The following is a 24,077-nucleotide window of genomic DNA, read 5'->3' on the forward strand; positions in this document are numbered from 1 at the left end:
GCGATAGGAAGCATCAAAGTGCCTGTGACACCTTCCCACCTTCGACATACCGGATGTTCTGGACCCACTCCTACAATCCCTGTGGAGGTCTCACTTGCCAGAGAGACATCACATTCTATTCCTGGTAACGCAAGAAGTGAACTTGGGTCAGGTGGCAGAGTCACAGGCACAGTAACTGAGGCCACCACTCCGCAGATGTTTACTATAATGCCCACCAGAGACAGACTGGACGACATCATCTCGTGGGTTGATGAGTTGATTCAGCAAGTCACAGCCCTTGGCTTCTACAAATGATGGAACTCCATGCCATCACATGGATGACTTAGTGGGCACTCCTTGCACTTGCTTGATTGGAACTGGTGTTTTTAATGTCATTTTGGCAACAGGACATGTAGGTGCAGATCGTTGTGTTTTCATGCTCATGCTCTCATGCTCAGCAGGAAAGTCTGCCAGCAGCACTGGCCTGGACGACTTCTGCAACATTTACTGGTAACAGACAGGACGTCTTAGGCGCAGTCTCTTGTGGGTACCAGACTGGATGTAAGTGTGTTTCCAAAGTGCTCATTGTGTCAGACATGACTGCATGCAAATGATTACTTAGCCACTGCAAATGGTTTGCCCATAGCTACATATGTACACTTTTCAGTTTGAACATTGGTTTATGAAGTTCAGTCAAGTTTAGTTTTATAGTCACAGGCACAACTGGCACAATAATCAGGCTGGATGTCCTGTCGTTCAGTGACTTTATTCTGGATGTAAGGAACAGCTCCAGTTTGGGCTGGGTTAAGTCACTGGATGTTGCATGCCAGCACTGTGAGTGCAGCGACTCGTTGGTACACTTCCTCAGTATGCCACCATTTCTGGTGCTTCTGCCAAATAAGTTCCTATCAGTGATGTGACCTGCTGGAGTGTTGTAATTGCCTCACCACTCAAAAGCGCAACACATCAGGACCATACTCAATCCTCCTGTTTCCTCAGGGCCCAGGTGGCTTACCCATGATAAACTGGGCATAGCAGAAACAGAACTTGACTAAATTATCTGAGCAGGCATGGCACAGCCATCAGAAAGCAACTGGGCCTCTCTTCTTTACTTGGTACCAGAGAAATTGGATGGCTGGTGACCCTATGGTGATTGTAGAGGACTCAACATCCAGACAATTGCCAACAGGTACCCTTTGTGCCACATCAGAGATTTTGCTTGTGCCAGTTGGCAGGACAAACATTAGATCTGGTGAAAGTCCTGGCAACACAGGACATCCATAAAACTGTCATGACCATGCACTTTTCACGTTTGAATCCCCATACATCTCATATACCTTGCAGAATGTATCACAAGCTTTCCAGTATTTTATTGATAAAGTTTTGTGGGAATTGGACTTCTGCTTGGCATACATCGATGACATGTTGGTGGCATCATTATCCTCAGAAGAACACGAAAGAATGTACCCATAGTTTTGCAGAGGTTTGATGACTACAGAATCCTTATAAATCAGGCTAAATGTGCCATGTGTGCTGACATTCATTGGATTTCAGCTTTCTGCAACCTGTGTGTATCTGCCAGTGGAGAGCATTACTATTCTTACAGCTTAGTCTACCTTGTAACTGTGTGCAAAGTGTGTTTCTGCTTGGGGATTATAAAACTTTTACCCCAACCTGCTGAAGTCTAGCCATCATTCCGTGCCATTCTCGCAACGTGCAAAATGAGTGTGGTTCCACACCTGTACTTGGACTGATGAACTCCAGGCAGCATTTGGGACCTGCCAGACAAGCCTCAAGCAAGCTACACTCCTTGCGCACCTGTTCACTGAGACCCCACTAGCAATTTTCTCAGAACTTCATCATGTGCTTTCAGTGCCATGCTACAACAGAATTTCAATGGGCACTGGCAGCCTCTCACTTTCTTAGCCAAGAAGATTACAGGGAGGCAGTTCTCTTGGCCACCATTTTACACAGAAGTTTTAGCAGCCTATGAAGCAGTTAGATACTTCATATGTACGATTGGAGGGCATCCCTTCACTATATGTGCAAACCATCGGCCACTGACTTTATTTTTGCAGCCTCAAAATGACTATCCTCAGTGCAAATCAACAACCCATATTTTATTTGGCAATTTACAACAGACACTCACCACCTTAGTGGTTCAAAAAACATAACCGCGAATACCTTGTCTAGAGTGGAAAGCATTTCTGCAACTGTGAATTTTGGCAGCATGAAATGATGATGAGGAGTTGAAGGACCTGCTGAAAGACAAAGACTGGCCTGCAGTTACTTCACATGCTACTGCCAGGCACTGCGGGGTTGATATACTGCAACAAATCAGCATTCCAACAGTGGCCATTTGTACCTGCTCTTCTACAATGAAAGGTTTTTAATTCTCCATATGCACGCAACTGCCCTGGAATGGTAGCTACGAGGGTGCTAGTAACCCTGCCAAAAGCACAAAATAACTTGGCACTGTGAGCTCTGCACAGAAGTTTTGGCATCCCGGAGGCACAATTTTTACACATTCACCTGGATTTGGGGATTTGGGAGGATCAGTCCAAGCTGTGTGTGTAACAACTGGTACTGTGTCATGGCAATTGACAGGTACACCAGGTATTCCCAATGGAAACACAAACTGCCAAGAACCTGAGGCGCACCTTCACCAGTGGTTGCATTTCACATTTTGGCTGTCCCCAACAAGTGCCTTCGACCAGAGAAGCAGCGGGAGGCAGATATCTTTTGTACAATGGCATGATTGTATAGGATGCGCCTGGCATGGACTTACCCAAATCACACAGCTACAAATGGCATTTTGGAGCACTTACACAGTTTCTAGAAGGAACTATAGTATGGCACATGACATTTGTGGATCAGTGTGCTCCTAGTAGTACTGTTATGATTGTACAGTGCATTAAAAGAAGTCGTGCATGTCACCCCAGCAGAGAGCGTGTATGGCAAACCTCTGTGTCTACCAGGAAAGTTTTTCAAACAACAACCTGGCCTTGCGTGCTCTAATGAAGATTTTCTCACAGAACTCAGGAAGCAAATGGAGACCAGGAGACCAAGTGGAACAACACTGCACGGAAAACAGGCTGCCTTCATTTTTAAAGAACTGCAGTGATGGAGTCCTTTTTCCTCTGATGGAGTACTTTTTCCTCTGATGCAGCCCACTGTGTGGAGAATTGCCCAAGGCCCATATGCAGTAATGGAATGCAATAATAGGACACTCACTCACTGCTTTAAAGGAATAGACACAGTCAGTTGACTGGTGCAAGCCAGCCTACCTAAGTACAGAAGATGCTCTAATGAAGATTTTCTCACAGAACTCGGGAAGCAAATGGAGACCAGGAGACCAAGTGGAACAACACTGCACAGAAAACAGGCTGCCTTCATTTTTAAAGATCTGCAGTGATGGAGTACTTTTTCCTCTGATGCACCGAGCGAGATGGCGCAGTGGTTAGCACACTGGACACGCATTCGGGAGGACGACGGTTCAATCCCGTCTCCGGCCATCCTGATTTAGGTTTTCCGTGATTTCCCTAAATCGCTTCAGGCGAATGCCGGGATGGTTCCTTTGAAAGGGCACGGCCGATTTCCTTCCCCATCCTTCACTCACCCAAGCTTGCGCTCCGTCTCTAATGACCCCGTTGTCGACGGGACGTTAAACACTAATATCCTCCTCCTCCTCCTCCTCCTCTGATGCAGCCCACTGTGCGGAGAATTGCCCAAGGCCCATATGCAGTAATGGAATGCAATAATAGGACACTCACTCTCTGCTTTAAAGGAATAGACACAGTCAGTTGACTGGTGCAAGCCAGCCTACCTAAGTACAGAAGATGCCATCAAAATGTAGGTCACCACTGGACGGAGAACACAGGCCATGCTGCAGGTGCAAGAACTGCAGTGTCATCCAGGACAGTGCCACTTGCCAATCAGCCACCATCCACTCATATGTAGCAGTCACTTTGTAACACCAGCCGACCCATTATCATCCAGTCACAACAGAAATGCAGTATGGAAGGAAAGTGTGATTCTGTTTCGACCCAGAAGACATTCACAGTTCAATTCCGTAAAAATATTGTTTTTTCTCTTCCTTGTGGGAGTGTGGTCTAGTGACCTCAGCTCCCAGGTTATTCCACATCTGTCTGTCAGCGATGTCGTGTGTGTTTGTGTGGTTACTTAAAATGCCTTACATAAAATAACAAGTGGGACTATAACAGTACATGTGAGACCAGTTGTCTGTCTTGTTGTGCTAACTAATAGAAACATTATCATCTTGAAATGAAGTGTACTGTTTATTCAGTACCTACAATTTCATTAACATTTTGAGAGACTGGCCACTTAGAAGAACATTGGGCCTACGAAACCGGCCATTTATGCCGTTATTTAAAGAATAACTGTAACTTATGTAGTTTCAAGAGTAATGCACATTTTCTTTTTTTTTTTTTTTAAAGAAAACAAGCTTCAAGATTTATTTTTCATATTGACTTTAGTTCTTTGATAGATTACAAATTTTAAAATAGTGATGGCAGAAAGTATAATTATCCTCCCAAGGAAAAAGTATGACATGAGTTATTGAGCAATTTCTTCCTCCTGAGTTTCCAAAATTTTTTGTTCATGGAACAAGTGTGGTTTATTTGTAGCAGAATTGCAGCAAACTGTGAAACCTAAAGAGTACATGTCAAAATTATGTCAGAGCAATCATATTGGCTCAGCCATCCATGACAGCAGCTGTTATGTTTGCTAATGCTTCTTTCAAAATAATTCCAGAAATTGACAACATAAGGCAGTACAAGTCAAGGGACAGATAGCGAGATGTCTGTAATTTGTTCTCATATGAAATGAGTCCAGTTTTTGAGTGATCAGTGGGAGGCACTGAGAAAACTGCAGCCCAACCTATACTTGAGCACAGTCTTTTTAACACAAAGTTGTGGCACAAGCTATGCTCAGGATTGGTCTCCAGAGTAGTAACTAACAACAAAAACTTTGGGGCAACCAATATATGAAAGTAAAAAATACATGACACATTTGCAAATGCACAACAAATCTCAAGCCACTTCGGTCAAAACTGAATATTCATTTTAATTTACCAGTCATTTGAAGTAGCTTTTATTTTGGACTGCTTTTGATTAGCTACTGATAAGATGCAGTATAAGCACTAAAATGTGCAATGAGCTTTAGTAAATTATTACTACATCTAGTTTCATGAACTGATTAAATTTAAATTAACAGCCAAGTGCAATCAAATTCCTCTCAGTTGCAATAATATTCTCTCTTTCACTTATGATTCACTTGGAAGTGATGATGTAAAGGTAGGATCTTGCTGATGGTTAGCGAATAGTGATAATCTGTAGAACTCAAGTTAATTAAACGATTATAAACACTGCAGTGTTCAAAATGTCGCGTCTGTGCTGGCAGGCCTTCTACATAACTAAGCAGCTAAATGGCGTGATCTTACTTTGAGATGAGTTTCAGGTGGTATGACATTGTGCTTATGGTTAGTAATTAACGACAATAGGCTCTTCGTCAACAGTGAGGGACTTTTAGTAAAGTGAAACTATATGGTTCCAGAGATCTTTTCAAGTCTCAAAAATTTATGGTATATATGGGAAGAGAAGTGACAAACGCAAATTTTCAGTCTGCATATGTACATCATAGACGTTTGAGACTTGAAAAGGTCTCTGTAGCCACATAGTTTCATTTATTTAAAGCACCTGTGTGTAGGTGTCAGGCAGGATTGCAGTTTCTTTTGATGCTGAAGTGCTATTCTAGTGCAGCTGGAGAGCCTCTACAGTGCTGTTCAATTTTAGGGCGAATACCAAATAGACTGAGATGTGAATGGGAATTTACACTGAGGAGGGTGGCATGCTAGGGTAGTCCATGCAGTTGTGTGAAGCCAATGTGCCAGAGTGACATAACAGTCAGTGCTTCTGCCTAGTGAGTGGAAGACCAAGGTTTAAATCCCAGCTTTGATACAAATTTTCATTCATCTCTTCAGTCTGTATATATCCAACTTTTAATAATTTTGGCCACACCAAACTCTTTCTCTCATTCTTCAGTTACCAATTCTTCTTGCATTTTTAGTACTGTGACCAGCTACGTGCACGGTCATCCATTTGCAGTGCTTTGCCATACTTAAAACACCATTTTGACAATACACACTTCAGTGTGCACTTGAGTGTCGCCATGCTTGGTGCATACTTCACCACTGATAACTTGCAGCTAGAAACTCAATCCCTTCCAAGCCCCTTCCCCTTCTTTCTCTTACTGTCTCTATTATTACCATACCTGAACAATATTTTTTTGAAATTTATACAATACAAATATCCCTGACTTTGCCAGTCTGTCCACCACAAAGTTTCACAATATTATTTTCCAGTGGTTTTTCATAAACATATTATGGTTTTTTAAATAGTGAACACTGACAAAATTAACAAGGTAGATACATAGCTAAGAAGTTACTTAAAAAATACAGAATTAATTAATTGGTAATTGTGAGGCACTGTGTTCTAGTGTTATAAGCTTTCCAAGGATTTTGCCTGTAGGGCAATTCGCAGGTATGTGCTGTTACTGTTGGTCATTGTATTAAGAGGATAATACCAACATAATATTTTTGATTGTCTGGGTGGCATACCTGGATTTCAGAAAAAAATCTTTAGCCTTACAGACACATGCTATGTTTGTCAATTGTTAGGCAATATCCGTGTTACTGATTACATAATGAAAAAAAAGGACAACTTCTACATGGTGATCACTGATCCACTAGAAATTCCAATGACATAATAAGGCTCTCCGGAAGTATTAAGGAAAGTGGATTCCTCTTCTTTTCTCCATAGTTATGTATGAATTTTCACAATGGTGAATTATTGTGTTTTGTTTTTTGTCGGAAACATTTTTGTACAGTAAAATTCAAAAGGAGAAGTGGAGGATCAAATTCTTTCCCGGAATGGGTTTGCAGTAGCACTCTGTCTTGTTTTGTTATGGAAAAAATGGACGATTTTTTTTTAACAGTAGTAGGCAACCTGCATTTTGTGTGGGACTAGCACTTCTGAAAAAATGAATGTGGTAGGGAGTTTGGCTCTTCCATTGACAGAAATAGAATTAAGTTGTTAAGTTGTTTAACAGAATCAACACTACATTGATTATCAGTTTTCCCAGAGGCACTAAGCTGTTAGAATATAGGAGAGCCTATGCAGACTTTGACGAAATGGACAGAACCCAGTAGCAAGTTGAAAAACTGAGTCAGTCCATGAGCCTTGCTGCTGACTGTTGAAGGCAGTTATTTGAGTTGCAAATGCAATTCTGAATACTGTTTACTGATTTGAATTTGTTACATATAATAACACTAAAAATATGTTCAGATGGGATATCTATCCAGGTTTGCCATGGTTTTGAGGAAGAGGGGAAAAACTGACCAAAGTTGATAGACTGCAGAGTAAAATAACTTTGCAAAAACTTACGATAATAGGGCCATGCACAAACAATGATTGCCAATAGACCATAAAAGTGTTTTCAGAACAGAGAGAGGTTTGAGTGAGACGCTTTGGGCTGATTGGTGGTTGTGAGTGATAGGTGTTTGTACTTGGCTAAAGCTCTGACTGGTCCTGGATGGTAGAAGTGCTGGGATTGGGAGATGAAGTAAGGAAACCATGCTACCTTCCTTTCTCCTCCCATAACCCTCCTAGATTGTATTCCGTGACCTGTCGCTTGAAGGAAACTTGTGTTTATAAAAACTGGTAATACTAATATCCATTTATATGTGATTTTGTGTTTTGCTGTGAGTTATTGCACCTGAAGGTGAGTACTGGCCAGCACATGTATTATCACTTTCTGAATTTAACAGTTTTCTGAATGGAATTTTTATTTGTACAAAAAAGTGTCTTATGACAAAAAAGGGGTCTTTTTCAGGAAGCACAGAAGAAGTGTAGAATTTAAGCAGAAGGTAAGTAAAGAAAGACATTGGTAGTAGGCTTCACTCGTCAACATTTTGAGTAGGCAGAAAGATGAGGTAGATCTACTTATATATATGATTGCATTTCTAGATGCAAATTGCATAATCTGAAAGGATGAAGTGAATCACTTCTCTGTTCATTTATTCCATATTTGCAATAAGAATCTAGCCATTTATAGTGGCTCAAGTGTAACTGCCATGTAACACTGTCTTGCAGTGCACAAACACAGGGGATGGAAAATGGAAAAGTGTGCTATTGTATTGCAAATTATTCATAAATAGGTGAAGCTAGTTTGATGGAGATTTGAGCAACCACTAGCATTATTTTAAATGAAACCTCCTGGTGGATTAAAACTGTGTGCTGGTCCATCAAACAGTTTTAATCTGCCAGGAAGTTTCAAATCAGAACACACTCTGCTGCAAATTGAAAATTTATTCTGGATAATTTTGGATGTTTACTGGCTATTTAACATGGTGTTACACAGTTGTTTGTTTACTTATAAGGTTAGTGCTTACAGATTATTGACTGATGCATTTTCATACTATTTGTAGGCTCAGCGAGCAGTAGACTGGATAGAGACAACAGTGTTGATTCTGCAGTTCTTAAACTTACTGCTTTTCCTACACCAAGGTCGCTATCCGACACTCACTTCACGCCTGCTGGGCCTTCATGTTGAACCTGTTAGGGTGACTCGCAGGGTTGGATACTCCTTCATGGTCCGTGAGCTGCTGTGGCATTCTTTTAGTGTAAGTGCTCTTTGTTTCTTCTTTGGCATTTATGTATCAAACTGCACCTTTGATTAATCATGCAGCAGTAAATATAAGCAAAACAAAAGAGTTATATGATAACTTTTAGAGATATATTGTTCAAGGTCTCTATTTTATGAACATATATTGAAACTGACCAGTGACTATTTATTTGTGATTTGTTAGGAATATATGATTATTGCTTCCAGACTGTGAAATATATGCCATTTGTGCTTTGTAAAGAACACATTCATATTATGTTTTATGTAAGGGTATGAATAAATAGGTTACCTAAGAAAATGTATGTGGTAAAGCCAGAAAAGTTGCATATCATTTGCTAGTTGTTTTAGTCTTTTCAGGGCAATCAATAAGAAAAAACCATTTTTCTACCAAAAAATGGTGGCCATTTTCATTTCAAACATGAAGTGATGGATCCATGACCCATCTAAATTAACAAAATGGCTCATAAAATGAGGAAAATGTTATATTAAATTGTACAAACAAATTAATTCTTTTTCTCTTTGCATTTACTGTTTGGTCAATATTCAACAGCTGTGCCACCTACCTTCTTGTCATGTAAAATGTGATGTGCTCTTACTTCTACCATGCCTGTATTATCAGCTGTTTCATATTCATTTAGTCATAAATCACTCAGTAGAAAATTCTGTCCTTTTATGAAGCTTTCGTCTGTGGTTCCAGTTTTAGAACATCTTTGACAATGATATTCCTAAAGTTAAGCATGACTTAGTTTGGAATTCAGCTATCTAGCTTCATATTACTGAAAGTAAAAAAGCAGACTCGTTATCAAGCTTCAGCTTTGGATGAAGAATTTTGTGGCAGGCTGGCAATCCAGTTTAGCCATTCAAACAAATTGTGCTTAACATTACTGCTTTTTATAAAGCATTCAAACAAAATTAGTCAGCTGATGAAATTGGCTGTAGGCCATAATTATTAAGTAAAACAACATAACATAACAAGCAAACAAAAAATGCTGAAATCAAGACCATTTATGAAACAGGCTGAAAAGTTCTTACTTGGGCTAATATTTCTGCGAAGAATGAGCCTGCGGACTACCTGATTGCTTCTTTCATTCAACAGTTATACCTATCCTTAAAGGCCGAGAAATGTAGAAATTTATGGCCTGAAACAGGGCATGAAATACATTTTAGTGTGATCATAGTGTTGTCCTCAGCCATGAATCTCTCATTCCACTCTCCTGACCTGTCAGATTCTATTTTGTAGAAAGTCGATGCTACTCTCCACTTCAGAGCCCATTGACCAATCAGGATCCAGAAACTAAACATACCATTTCCTGGTAGGTTGCAGAATAGATGCTCACTAGGACGAAATGGGCACTGTTGCAGGCTGTTTTTGAACATCAGAACAGCATGCAGGATTCAGTGAATCACATTACAAATACAATTTAATTTTTTCCTTTAAAAAAGTTTGATGAAAGTGTGTGGCTGTAGAAATAATTGTTTTGTTTGCTATAAAATAAGATTTGCTTCTGTCAGTCATGATTTTCTTTTTTTTCTCCTGCATGATGCACTTTAGGAAATATTTTCCATTTTCAACTGTACAGTCAAATGGGGTGATTTCGAACACCGGGGCGAACTCAGACAGTATGGCTTATTTGCTCTTTGCCACTGCATAGAAGCAAAGAGTTACTTATTTTAACATCCATGCACCAGTTACTTTGAGCGCAAGATTGCATTTATCGGTTTCCACAACTTTTATTTTGCGTCAATTGTTTCCCTAGGTGAATAACTGACGAACAGTCTCAGTGTTAAAAATCCATGCATTATCGTAAAGTGGAAACCTTCTGTTGTTGTGTCAAGTGGGAAGTTATTGTAACTGTAATTGTTAACGCGCTCAGTAGAAAACAGCATTGAGACAATTTCTGTACAAGTTTGTCGAGTTTTTCATGCAAGGTTATAAAATAACGACAATTTTTGTAAAACTGTGTACTGTGTGGGGTGATTTCGGACAATGCCAAGAATGTATAAGAGCATGAGAGGCGCTACAGTACAGTGTAATTATGACCTGGAACTTTTAGATAAAGCTATTTGTGATATTCAGAGTGGTAAATTATCGTACAGAAAAGCATGTGATTTGTATGGTATACCTAAATCAACCCTAAAAAATAAAGTGCAGGAAGCACATCCGAAAAAAATGGGAGTACAGCCAGTGGTAAATAAAGAAGAAGAAGAAATGTTGAAGCAAGGTATCTTGATGACTGCACATTGGGGATTTCTCTTCACTGAATTGGATATTAGTTATTTAGTTAAAGGCTACCTTGATAAATCTGGCCAAAAAGAGAAGAAATTTGGTAATAATTTGCCAGGAGAAGAATGGGTGCGTTTATTCCTCAAACGACAGTCAGAAGATCTTTCCATTCGCTTAAGCGAAAATAATAAACGAGCTCGTGCAGAAGTTAACAGAGAGACTGTTAAGATGTTTTTCCCCAATATCAAGGCAAAGCTGGAAAATCTCCCACCTAGCAACATGATCAACTATAATGAAACCATCATTCCGTATCACTTATTCGTAACAAAGGGCTGCCTTAAAATGTGTAAAATGTCACCAAAATCAAATAAAAAGCATGTAGAATTTAAAAAAAGGCAGTAATTGTCCAAATTCACCCTCTATATACTGTAACTTCGGGCAGAGATTTAAAAAACACATGTGTCCGAAATCACCCCAATCCAGGGGTGACTTCGGACACTTTAATTAACTGCCTCAGATAAATATACCTACACATACACTTTCTGGTTCTGGGATATTTTATTCATTACACATATACCCTACCACTTCTATAACAATCAATTTAATCTAAAGATATATACTAAAGTTACAATCAAAATAACAACAAAATCATCCGAAATCACCCCGTTTGACGGTATTTTTCGTGTATTATGATATTTATGCTTGATGTTTGTGATGCCGCGTTATTGAGGTGCCTTTAGGATTTCTTGTTGCCTTCTTGTGCGGAAACTCATGTACATTAAACATCACTCATACAACTGACAGTCCACAGTGCACATGAAAAACAGAAACATACAATAACAAACATTTTATCTAGAATATCTTCGTGACTCACCATACAACTGATCATTTTATTGTCAAATTCTTGAGATAAAACAATTTTAAATCTCTCTGGCCATTGTTTTCAATTGGTAAATTATCTAATTTTCCTGTTCATGCTATATTCTTCTTCTACAACTCATCAACTACAAGTTCCCCTCCCCATCACCTACCAACAAACGTACTTGTGTTTGTGGTGATTTTAATCATGCTTACCATTTTTTATGTTTATTAAAATTTCAGATGTGATACATTGTTCCAAGGTACATGAATCTGATGAATTTTTATGCTTCAGATTCGATGAAAAGCTAACTTGTAAATTTCTACCAGAATAAAACTAAGTGCCAGCCCATAAATCAAGCTTGTAAACCTGTAACTTTGCCTTTCACAGTCAATGCTGTTGTCAAGTGAGCTGTACAGTCACTAACATCTTCAATCTTACCAGTTTCTCTCTCGTGCTTTCCATTCATCACAAATCCTGTCCTGCAAACGTATTGGGACTGAAAGCTTACTAAAGGGCGTGAATGGTGTAGCAAGATCAACTCGAGCCGATAAGTAACCTCAAGTGTTTTGGCCATAAATCCTGGGGAATGATCAGTGCATGGCTTTTTAAGTTTTACAAGTCATTCATCAGCTTCTATCTTGATATTCTGAGCACTTTTTGGAGAGGATGGAATGGCTTCAGTTTGTATCTGGTGACACCTCTTCTGAAGTGACTTGCTTGTAAGAATCTTTTTGTCCTCCTGTCATACCCTTTCCTTGTCGTTGGCCTACCACTGCCATGTGGTGGGTGGGCAGCGGTAAGTTATGGTGGAAGTGATGGGAGGGTATTTGTCATGCCATTCCCCCTCTCGTAATAGGCTGTAGGGGAGAACTGGGAACAGCATCTATATAGTGATGTCCTCATCAAGGTCAGTGGTTGGCACCAGAGGTGTCAGTGGTGGTGTCAGAGACAATGGATGCACAGGAACCAGAAACAGAAGTGGCGGTGACTGTGGCATTTGGTGCAATATGGGCTGCACTGGTGATGGCAGTCCAGGAGTGGGGGCGGCGGCAGGGACTCTAGACAGCAATCTGCCAGGCAGCGACTCCACTATGGCATGAAGCAGACCATTTGCGACACAGGAACAGGCATTGGTGGGGGCAGGAGAGGTGGTGGGCCCTTCGGAACAGACCCCACCATGTATGGGTGCAGCTGGATGAAGTGACAGGTTGTCTGCCCATCAGAAGTGTGAATGACACTCAGGAGCCAGCCCTGGTGATGCTTGATGACAGCAGGAACCCAGTTGAGCCTGCAGCCAAAACCATTAGCCCAGATAGGCGCATATGCCGGAAAAATCACTGAGCCGGCAATGGATGTAGCAGATGAAGGGGGGTCCATGGTTGGTATCCATGTAGCAGCACCTCCGGGCTCTTGTCTCCCACTGGAGTGAAATGTTACAAACTCAAAAAAGATCTAAATCAGCTTTTGAGGACTTGCCAGATACATACTTCCGTATACGAGTTTTAAACCTCTGAACCATGTGTTTGGGCTTAGCATTAGATTGACGATGAAATGGGGGAGCTGTGAAATGGTGAACACCACTAGCCTGACAAAAAAGATGCAGGTTCTTGAAAACAAACTGGGGGCCATAATCAGTAATCATGGGATACGGAAATCTCTCAATTGCAAAAATCTTAGATGGGGCCCAAATAGTGGCCACTGTGAACATGGACAGTGCGCCATGTAGGGAAGTTTGGAAAAGGCATCCACTACAATGAGCCAATACTGATTTAGGAAAGGCCCTGCGAAATCGACATGTAGATGCCCCACAGGGGCTGCAGCATTGTCCAGGTGGAAAAAGGTGCGTGTGGGGATGCCTGTTGCTGAACATTGTGAGTGTAAGCAGGGATAAGCCACATAATGTCCCATATATGACTGGCCAATACATATGCAGATGGGCCAAAGCTTTCATGCGAGAGGTCCCCCAATGCCTAACATGCAGAAACCGCAGTACATTACGGTGTAAGGAAGTGTGAATCACAACCCAGGCAGCAGCATCCTTCGTAACTAACAAAAGAACCCTGTCAAACACATAAAGGCAGTGCTGGAGGAAGAAGTAATATGCAAGGGATCCAAGGCATGGCCCATTAGTTTTTCTGGCCACCTGTGCTGCACAGGAGAGAGGACCCAACTAAGTACAGGATTTGTGGCAACAGCCAATGCCATAATGCCGCTAGTGGTGGGAAAACCATCAACCATATTCTGGTTCTCAGTATCTAAATAGAAACAAAGCAACTCGTCCTGATCAAACACAGGGTCCGGTCCGATTGGAAGTGTAAGCAAAGTGTCGTTAAGACCCAGCCATGTATTTGTGCACCAACACCATGCCAGGACCATGTTGACAGACACCTGGAGCCAGCATGAGATGCTGTTCCAGATAAAATGTGAACAGACATGGGGCAGATTGAAGCTTAGATTTAAGCAAAGTGAAGGCTTTGTCACAAGCTGGGGACCAAAAACAAGGGCACATTTTTATGCAAAAGTGCATGCAGGGGCTGAGCAACAGTGGATGCGTCTGGTAAAAAGTCATGGTAGTTCGCAACTTTACCTAGAAATGCCTACAGTTCCGTAATGGAGGTTGGCTGCAGCAAAGCTGCAATTGCATCAACATGCTGACCGGCTTGACCCCTGTGTGAGAAATTTGAAAAACTAGGTACTCAACTGATGGCTGAAAAAATTGAGATTTAGCAAGATTGCACTTGAGAGCTACAGACCACAAAACAGAAAATAACGACTGAAGAGTACTAAGGTGACCTTCGGTGGGAGAACTTGAAACAATGGTAGTGTCAAGGTAAGTGATGTAGCTGGGCACAGAGGCTGTCAGCTGTTCTAAAAAGTGCTGAAAAATTGTGGGTGCACTTGCAATGCCCAAGGCAAGTGTTGGTAATGATATAGGAATCCTTCTCTTAAGGATTCGAAAGGGAAAGGCAACATTTGGAGCTGATCAAGCTGGAACACAACAGTTCTGGTATGGTAAGCAGCTGAACACAGTAGCTGAGCATTTATTGATTTCTTAGTGTACACAAGCATAGAACAGGTATATAGAAAATTCATATTTTTTTTATTCTTGAAACATTAAAACCAGTAAGCCTTAAAACATTAAAGTCACGCTTTTTTTATTTTTGTCGAATTTAAGTTCACTCAAAATATTTTGAAGTAATTACTAAAATTCCAAATTAACAATAATTTCCTTTCCCTTTAACATTAGAAACAATAACCTTTAAAAGGAATTACAATAATCCAAGATATTTAGAATAATGACTGAAGTTGTAGATTTCACAAGTTTCATTTTTCTTTAAACATTAAATCCAATAACTTTAAAAATTTAAAATCATCCAAGATATTCTTTCTAAATCAAATAAGCTTAAGGTTGGAATCTCTTTCACATTAGTACACTGTAACTGGCCATAGGGATAGTAACACGTGAATGACTTAACGCCAGTTCAACCAATCCAGTTGTCAGAAAACCAATGTTAATCAACCTTTCACAATATCTGATACATCAGTACATGGCTCACTTTACCTCAGTCCCAGGCTAAGGACACACACTGTACATAACAAATTATCACTGTCAGACTTAACCAAATTACTTCCACCCTGCCTCTTGAACATGAGTCAATTTGGGACAGTAAACTTTGATGGGATTGATTAACAGCTTTGTAATCACTGAAATTAATTAACTCCCTTACATGCAAATTTTAGTCAGTGGTACCTGAAAATATGTATCCACAATCATTTCTCTAGAATATCATGTGCATAGTTCAACATGATATACACACCCTGGAAGGCCTACAGCAGAAGGGCATCCGATTAGCCACACATACATGGAAATTTGCAGAACACAACCAGGGTACAATTCTGTGACACTACACCCAATGATAAGCCCAACCCACTTTTTGGCGCAACATCTCAGACAGCAACCTCCCGGCTGCTGACCCATCACTCGAATAATGCCAAAAGACTGCGCTAGCAGTGCACAACTAGCATTCATCTGGCTCTCGCTACATGGCTTATTCCGCCCTCTGTTGTCCAGTCCTCCAGTCACCTCACATTTGCCCGGTGCATGCTTTAAACTGCGATTTATGCCTGACATCTCTAACCACAGAACAATTTTTCTTTGCATAAAGCCGCACTGACATCAGAAATTGATACGGTTGCATGTAAGCTTTGCAGAAGTATGGACCGAAAATCACATGCCAGTATCAGTGTATTGACAACAAGAAGCTAGCTAGTGGCCTCATCCAAGGGGAACTGGGAGTATGCTTCTGACAAATCAGTCTTGGAAAAATAGTGGCTGCCTGATAATTTTGCTAGCAACTCATCATACCAGCATAAAGAGTATGTATTTATCATGGACTGGGCCTTAATCGTGACACTGAAGTTAAACAGTCTAATTTGGCATGATTATGCAATGCGACAGGCATGTGCCACACCCCTAAAAAAACTAGGGCAGGCAGACTCTATGATATTAATGTGGGCCTGAAAACCAGTAGCACAACTGAGCCCAGGAGAATACAGCAATGAAAACTCAGAAGAGAGGGACTCTGGTTGCTGATACAGAGTTTGATCTTACCTAAATTTATCTCATCAGTAATGGGGAAACAAAAAGCATTAAAATGCATCTAACCCGAAGAGGTCCTTGATATGGGAGTGATCCACAAAAATGAAGGGAAGAGAGGAAACAACAGACTTGTAAGATACAGGAGCAGAGAACTGCTCTAGGATCGGAATCTGCTATTTATTGTAGCTAACTAACTTCCATGAAACCTGTGTGAGGGGAGGGGAGCCCAATACTGAGTATGTTTGTGTATTTACTAAAGACACTGCAGCTCCTGTGTCCACTTGCATTTTTAGCAGTTTATTAAACACACACAAATCAATAAACAATTTGTTTGGGAAGACAATAATTGCAGATCTAGTACCTCCCGCCGCGGAAGTCGAACACGCGCCAGAACAAATGGACATGGCCAGCCCATAGAGGGCTCCGCATCTGCGGCGGCTCTTCCACGCAGCAGCTCTCGCGCAGCGAGGGCGCCACCGTTACACCACGTGCAGACCGCGGCCAATAGCCGCTCCCTCCAGTTTCGTATATAGGGACCCGCTCTGCCCTAGTCCAGTCAGTCTGGTACTCGCTCTGGATTGCGTCTCTAACTCGGCGGTACTGCGTTCTGGTTGTTGCTCATTGTTGACATTTGCCTGGCTCTGGTTCCGAGTGGATTTACTGTTGGTGTTTGGTGTTGTGGTTTCTACAAACCTCCGTTGTTTTATCTCTTCCTTGTTTTGTCGGTCATAGTCGGTCATTGTCGGTTGTTGTCAGTTGTCGTTGGTCTGTCGTCCAACTCGTCCTTGTGTTTACCCGGTGGTGCGTGCTCCACCGCTGGTGGCTGCCCCACCTGGCGGCTCCGATCCGCAGCCCAAGGTGTTCCCGCGGTTGGTTTTGGTCACTACATTGGCAACGAGGATGGGATGGAAGAGAAATTGCTCACTCTCTTAGAGCAACAGCAGCAGCTCATACAACAGGAACAGTTGGAGGTCTTACAGACATCGGTGCAGTTGCTCTCAGACAGGTTCAATAAGCGGGATTCCCTCCCCCCTCATCTCCCAGGTGCCCCGCTTTCAGACACGTTCCCACGTCCGCCGTCGTTCCAACCGTTCAACGAAGCAAAAGAGGATTGGGAAATATACCTGCTTCATCTGAAACAACATTTCACGGCCTTTCAGGTGTCGGGTGACTCTCTGCAGCGGTCGTTATTCTTGTCCTGGGCCTCACCGGACACGTGTTTTTTGCTCCGCTAGTTGGCACCATTGGCCAACCCCGTGGCTCTCTCCTTTCACGAGATCTGTGTGTTGCTAACTAACTATTATTCCCAGCGATACCACGTGGTTGCGTCTCGCTTGGAATTCCATCAATACCTCAAGCAGCCGGGTCAGTCCTACCGTTCCTGGGTGACGGATTTGCAAAGCCTCAGCCGCAAATGCAACTTCACATGCACCAATCAGCAGTGCAAGGCGTCATACTCAGATTCGTTAATTCGGGATGTGGTCATTCAACTGGCGCCCAGTCCAGAGGTCCGCACTGCGGCATTAAAGTTGGACAACCCCTAGTTGGAAGACATTCTGTGTATTGCCCATTCCTTCGAAATTCCTCAAGCGCCAAACGAACGTCTCATGGCGCGGCCCCAGGTGGCAGCGGTCGAGTCCGCTTCCCGATCCACTCCTTCCCGCCGTCGATGGGACGCAGTCTCCAGAGGGCACCGCCGTTGAGATTCCTCGCTGTCTGACGTCTCTATGGCGTCCGAACCGCCGGTTGCCCCTCGACGTCGGCCTGCATGGCCCCCTCCCGTTATGCCCCCAGTGCTTCTCGGCCCACACTTGAGCTGACTGTCCCCATCGCTGGAAGACCTGTTCGCTCTGTGAGAAAGAAGGCCACCTTCGATCAGTCTGTCGTAGCCGCTCGACCCGCCCCCGTCCCGCCCCTGCAGGACAACAAGAGGCTGTCCATGCTTTACACGCAGTCGCCCCTCGGACCGACATATTGGCTCAAAAGTTATTCCTCACCCTACGCATCTTTAACGAGGATGTCCGTTTCCAGGTTGATACGGGGGCCACCGTTTCTTTGATCAATATGACAATGTATGCATGTCTCGGGTCTCCAGAATTGTCCCCACCCTCTCGGAGGTTGGTCGCCTACGGCGATTGTTCCATCCCTCTCCGTGGACAGTTTTCTGTTATGGCCATCTACAAAAACGTTCCCCGGCCCCTTACCCTCTTTGTGGTGGACCACCTGTCGGCTTCGGACATTTTTGGACTAGATGCGTTTACACGGTTTGGCTTTTCCATTCAAGACGAAGTGTAGTTCGTTTCAACTATGGTTCCATTTCAGGACCTAGACGATCTGTGTGCGTCCTTTTCCTCCCTGTTTTCGGCGGACCTGGGCTGCGCTTCCAATTTCCAGGCACACATCACTTTACTGCCGAATGCACGGCCTCGCTTTTGTCGGGCTCGGCCTATTCCGGTAACCTTGCATGCGGCTGTCAAGCAGGAACTCGATCGGCTCCAGGCTGCGGGGGTTATCGAGCCAGTACAATCGAGTGCCTGGGCAACACCCTTAGTGGTCATCAAGAAACCCAATGGATCGCTTCGGCTTTGTGGGGTTTTTGGGGCTACGATCAACACTCAGTCTTTGGTCGAAACTTATCCCATTCCTCGACAGGAAGACCTTCTCGCTGAACTGGCGGGTGGCGAGTACTTTTATAAGATTGATCTGGCAGAAGCCTATCACCAATTGCTGTTGGATGAGGAATCGCAGGCCATCGTCGTCATCAACACGCCTTTCGGTCTCTATAAATACAAGCGTCTTCCGTTTGGCATTTCCTCTGCCCCTGCGATTTTCCAGTGGTATCTTGAGCAACTTGTGCAACCAATACCAGCTTGTGTCAATTACCTCTATGATATCTAGTCATGGGGCGCACGTGCCAGGAACATCTGTGCAACCTCAGCACCTTATTTCATGCCCTGCAGGCTGCGGGTTTACGTTGTCGGCTGGAGAAGTGCAGTTTTTTTCAACCGGAAGTGGAGTACTTAGGACATTGGCTTAGTAAAGATGGCATTCACCCTTCGGACCGCAATGTCGCAGCCACCGATGCCCTTCCCCGTCCACAAAACTTATCCGAACTCCAGGTATTTTTGGGGAAAGTCAATTATTACTTAAAGTTCTTACCCCAAGCCGCCCACGTCACGCATTCCCTAAATCGTCTGCATAGCAATGAGGTACCTTACACATGGACTTCTGCCTGTGATCAAGCTTTCATCCCCCTGAAGACGATGCTGAAAACTGCCCCTTGCCTTACGCCTTTCCCTCTGAATTGTCCCTTGGTGGTGACGGCCGATGCCTCAGCGTACGGGATTGGGGCAGTCCTGGCACACAGGAATGAGGATGGGTCGGAACAACCTGTGGCATATGCATCCAAGATGTTAACCCCTGCACAAAGGAATTACTCTCAGATCGAAAAGGAGGCTCTTGCCATTATTTGTGCAGTTCAGAAATTTCTTATATACCTGTTTGGGGCGCAGTTCACCCTCCGATCACAAGCCCTTAGTGTCGTTTTTCGGGCCCCATTCACACCTCCCAGAATGGACGGCTCAGCGTCTTCAGCACTGGACTTTGTTCTTGCATAATTACACTTACACCATCCGCTATAAGCCCACCAGTCAACACACTAATGCAGACGCCTTGTGACGTCTCCCAGCAGGACCCGATCCGGCGTTCGATGAGCAGGAAGTCCTGTGCTTCCACATTGACTCTGCCCGCCGGGAGACGATCGATGGATTTCCTCTGACGGCTACGCAAATCGCCACTTCCACATGCAGGGACCCCATTCTGCGGCAAGTTCTCTGCTATGTGACCCATGGTTGGCCTCCCTACCTTACCCGACGTTTGAAAACTGACTTCAGCCCGTGGCGTCACGCCTCACACAGACTTTTGGTAATGGAGGACGTCCTCCTGTTGTCCACGGACTCGGACGCCCACCACCGGGTCCTGCACTTATTACACCGCGGACACTGGGGGATGTCTCGCATGAAGGGGTTGGCTCGACAACATGTCTATTGGCCAGGGATCGATGGAGACATTGAGCACCTGGTCCGTGGTTGCACAGTGTGTGCGCGTCATCAGGCTAGTCCTCCACAATCTTTCGCGCTCTGGCCAACACCCAGCCAACCCTGGAACAGGATCCATCTAGATTTTGCAGGCCCTTTCTTAGGCTCCATGTGGCTCCTCATTGTGGATGCCTATTCCAAATAACCATATGTGGTCCGTATGGCGTCCACCACCACTGACGCCACCCTCACCGCCTTGGCCCAGGTGTTGGCCATTGAAGGCCTTCCTCACACGTTGGTCACAGATAACGGGCCCCAATTCACGGCATCCTCGTTCCAGAACTTCTGCTCAGCTAACGGTATCAAACACATTCGTTCTCCCCCCCCCCCCCCCCCCCTGTCCTTCATCCAATGGTGCGGCGGAACGCCTGGTCCGCACTTTCAAACAGCAGCTGATGGAATCAGTGGGGCCATCGGCCACCACCTCAGCCTTCACCTTTTTTCTAAGCACCTTCCGCACTACGCCGGTGGCTGGTCATAGTCCTGCCGAACTCCTCGGACCCTCCTCCACCTGCTGACACCATCCCCTTCTGGGCCCCGCTCTCGCCCTTCCCAGCGCTACGCCCCGGGCATGGCCATGTGGGCTTGCTCCTATGGCAGCACACCTGCATGGACACCTGCTACGGTGACGGCGGCTCATGGGCAGCGTGTGACGACTGTACAGACACACAGGGGGCTCAAGTGTCGCCACCATAACCAACTCCACCCTCGGGCCCCCGCCTTGCTTTCTCCCCCACCGCCTTCCCTGCTTCCTGGTGCAGACACGTCCCTCGAGCCCTTCCCTTCAACCTCCATCTCCTTGCTGGCTCTGCAGACACCCCTTCCGCCTCACCAGGGTATAGAGACGCCCTCTTACCTGCTGCCCTCTGGTGACACCTTGATGGATGCCGCAGACAGTCTGCCCTCCCTTTCCCCAGTGGTCCCTCTGGACGTATCACAACCCGTGCCCTCGTTCCGCCCGCCTCGGCATCGTCCGGGGCATTTCCGCCCCTATGCGCCAATTTTGGGGGGGAAGGATCTAGTACGTCCCGCCGTGGAAGTCGAACACGCGCCAGAACAAATGGATGTGGCCAGCCCATAGAGGGATCCGTGTCCGCGGCGGCTCTTCCGTGCAGCGGCTCTCGTGCAGCGAGGGCGCCACTGCTACACCATGTGCAGACTGCGGCCAATAGCCGCTCCCTCCGGTTTTGTATATAGTGACCCGCTCTGCCGTAGTCCAGTCAGTCCGGTACTCGTTCTGGATTGCATCTCTATCTCGGCGGTACTGCGTTCTGGTCGTTGCTCGTTGTTGACATTTGCCTGGTTCTGGTTCCAAGTGGATTTACTGTTGGTGTTTGGTGTTGTGGTTTCAGCCTCCATTGTTTTATCTCTTCCTTGTTTTGTCAGTCGTTGTCTGTTGTTGTCGGTTGTCGTTGGTCTGTTGTCCGACTTGTCCTTGTGCTTACCCGGTGGTGCGTGCTCCACTGCCGGCGGCTTCCCTTCCTGGCGGCTCCGATCCGCAGCCCAAGGCGTTCCCGCAGTTGGTTTTGGTCACTCCAGTAGAGATAGTGTTTATGTCCATGGTACTACTGTGTCCTCCATGTTTGAAGAGGAGTTACACACCAATGCAGTGTGGCCTTACTTTTGACACTTGTTGCAAACGGCCCAATGCTTAGGGCATGCAGCACACTCGTGGTGGGTGAAGGAGTACAGGCAAGATGGAAAGGGGGCACCTGGCTGCTGCTGTTGTGATGCGGCCTGTTGCTGCTTTTGCCATAACCGACACTGACCTATGTGACGCTGAGTTGAAGGCTGTACTGCTGCAATGGATTCCCTGTCATCCTGAACACTTACAGAGTGCCTAATAGGGGTTGGTTGAGCAACTTCCATTACCTCCTCCCCACACAGCTTTCTGGTTGCCTGCAGCTCATGCCACTTTAACGCATTGTGCTATATTGAGCACATCCGTAAACACCGGATTCTCACACTGAAGTGCTTTTTGATGGATTTTCCCATCTCGGGCCAGACGCATAATAACATCAAGCACCATGTGATCAATATAGAATTCGTGATGGGTGCTAGTGACAAATTTACAATGGTGGCTCAACCCATGTAATTCTGCAGCCCAGGCTTTGTAAGATTGGGTTTGGTGTTTCTGACAATGGTAAATTTCCACACACATCACAGTGACATGTGTACTGTCACAGTAATAGAATGAGAGAAGCTTGCACATTTCATCAAATGATAAGCTGGCCAGAACATGCAACAGTGCAAGTTGGCACAACAGCAGATAAGCTAGGAAAGAAAGAAATCCACAGATTTGCATCACCCAGGTGAAAAACCTGGAAATGTTGGTGTAACCATATCTTGTAGGAGTCCCAAACCTTAGCCAATTCATCATATGCCAGGAGGGGCAATGGTTGCACTGATGGAAGAGTAACCTGCCGCGAACATGTGGATACTACTTGATTGACAGTGGTGGTGAGAGCCCGCTGTTGTTCCATGCTGGGCAATGAAACGTTGGAGTATTCCTTCAAGATGCTTGTCAGGTGACGTAGCACTGACACTAACACATGGAGAAAATGTGACCTGGAGAAAATGTGACCCTCACTCGTCACCAAGTTCGTTATAGCAAATATGATAGTATTCCTTCAAGATGCTTGTTGGTTGACTTAGAACTGACACTAACACACGGAGAAAATGTGATTCTCAGTCGTCACCAAGTTTGTTGTAGCAACAACAAACACAATTTATGGAACATAGTTCTTTATAGAGCCAACATAAGATACAGTGAAGTACAGGTTGCACACAGCACTAAACACATTAACTGGACAACAGTAATACAGGTTACAGACTAGGCTGAACATTCACTTGCAGTTGTGTAAATAATACTGTTTCTTTGGTGGCTCACCAGTGTGTGCCAGGGGCCGACCCGCCTCTATAAGCGGGCCTGTGAACTGTATGGATGTGTGATCTCTGAGATCAAAACCATCATGAGTGAAGGTACATCAGAAACCAGCCACTTCTGCTGGTGTTGGAAGTTATCGATACTGAATATTTTAGGCGGTACATATGGAAGCTATCGATAGTGAATATTTTAGGCTGTACAAGGTCTGATACGTTCTGTACTTGTAGGTAACATGTTTTTAACCTGCTTTCATTTGCTAATAAGTAAGTGCCTGACACACCAGTGTTGGTAGTGTCACCTTGAAAAACAGTACGTAGTTGTGTCCAAGTTGGAGTTTACGTCTTTTACGGGTTGTGACTAGTTGTAGAAGATGGACCATTACACATTACAGGAACTTGCAGATATGATTTAGTGTATGATGCTGCAAGATAACCTGCAGAACCAAACTATCTGTAAAAAAATTGTCAGAACAAGTATCTTCCTAATTGAAAGAAACTTATTGCTGTGGTAGAAATTAGGTTGTTCAACCACAGAGAGATGATGATGATGACGATGCTCGGTAAAGAGTTGTTCATTTGGTAGAGTTTGAGGAGATGTTATTGGATCATGTGGGAACATATTCATAACAATACACTTGTCACCTTGCCCATAAAATACTGATTTTGAAGAATATAATGTGGAGAATGCAGGTGGAGCATCGATTAAACACTAATCATAAAAGTGGG

The 24,077-nt window shown here is 44.1% G+C and overlaps 1 protein-coding gene across 1 annotated transcript in view; it reads left to right on the plus strand.

The window, feature by feature from the left end:
* The window catches only part of LOC124544710 (peroxisome biogenesis factor 2), a 98,272-nt gene that overhangs the window by 60,903 nt on the left and 13,292 nt on the right, over positions 1–24,077 (plus strand). The window contains exon 4 of the mRNA XM_047123354.1: positions 8,486–8,680. Coding sequence (XP_046979310.1) covers positions 8,486–8,680 — 195 coding nt within the window. The remainder of the gene's footprint in view (positions 1–8,485; positions 8,681–24,077) is intronic.

Source organism: Schistocerca americana, chromosome 8 (genome assembly GCF_021461395.2).
Source record: "Schistocerca americana isolate TAMUIC-IGC-003095 chromosome 8, iqSchAmer2.1, whole genome shotgun sequence".
NCBI classification, from domain to species: domain Eukaryota; kingdom Metazoa; phylum Arthropoda; class Insecta; order Orthoptera; family Acrididae; genus Schistocerca; species Schistocerca americana.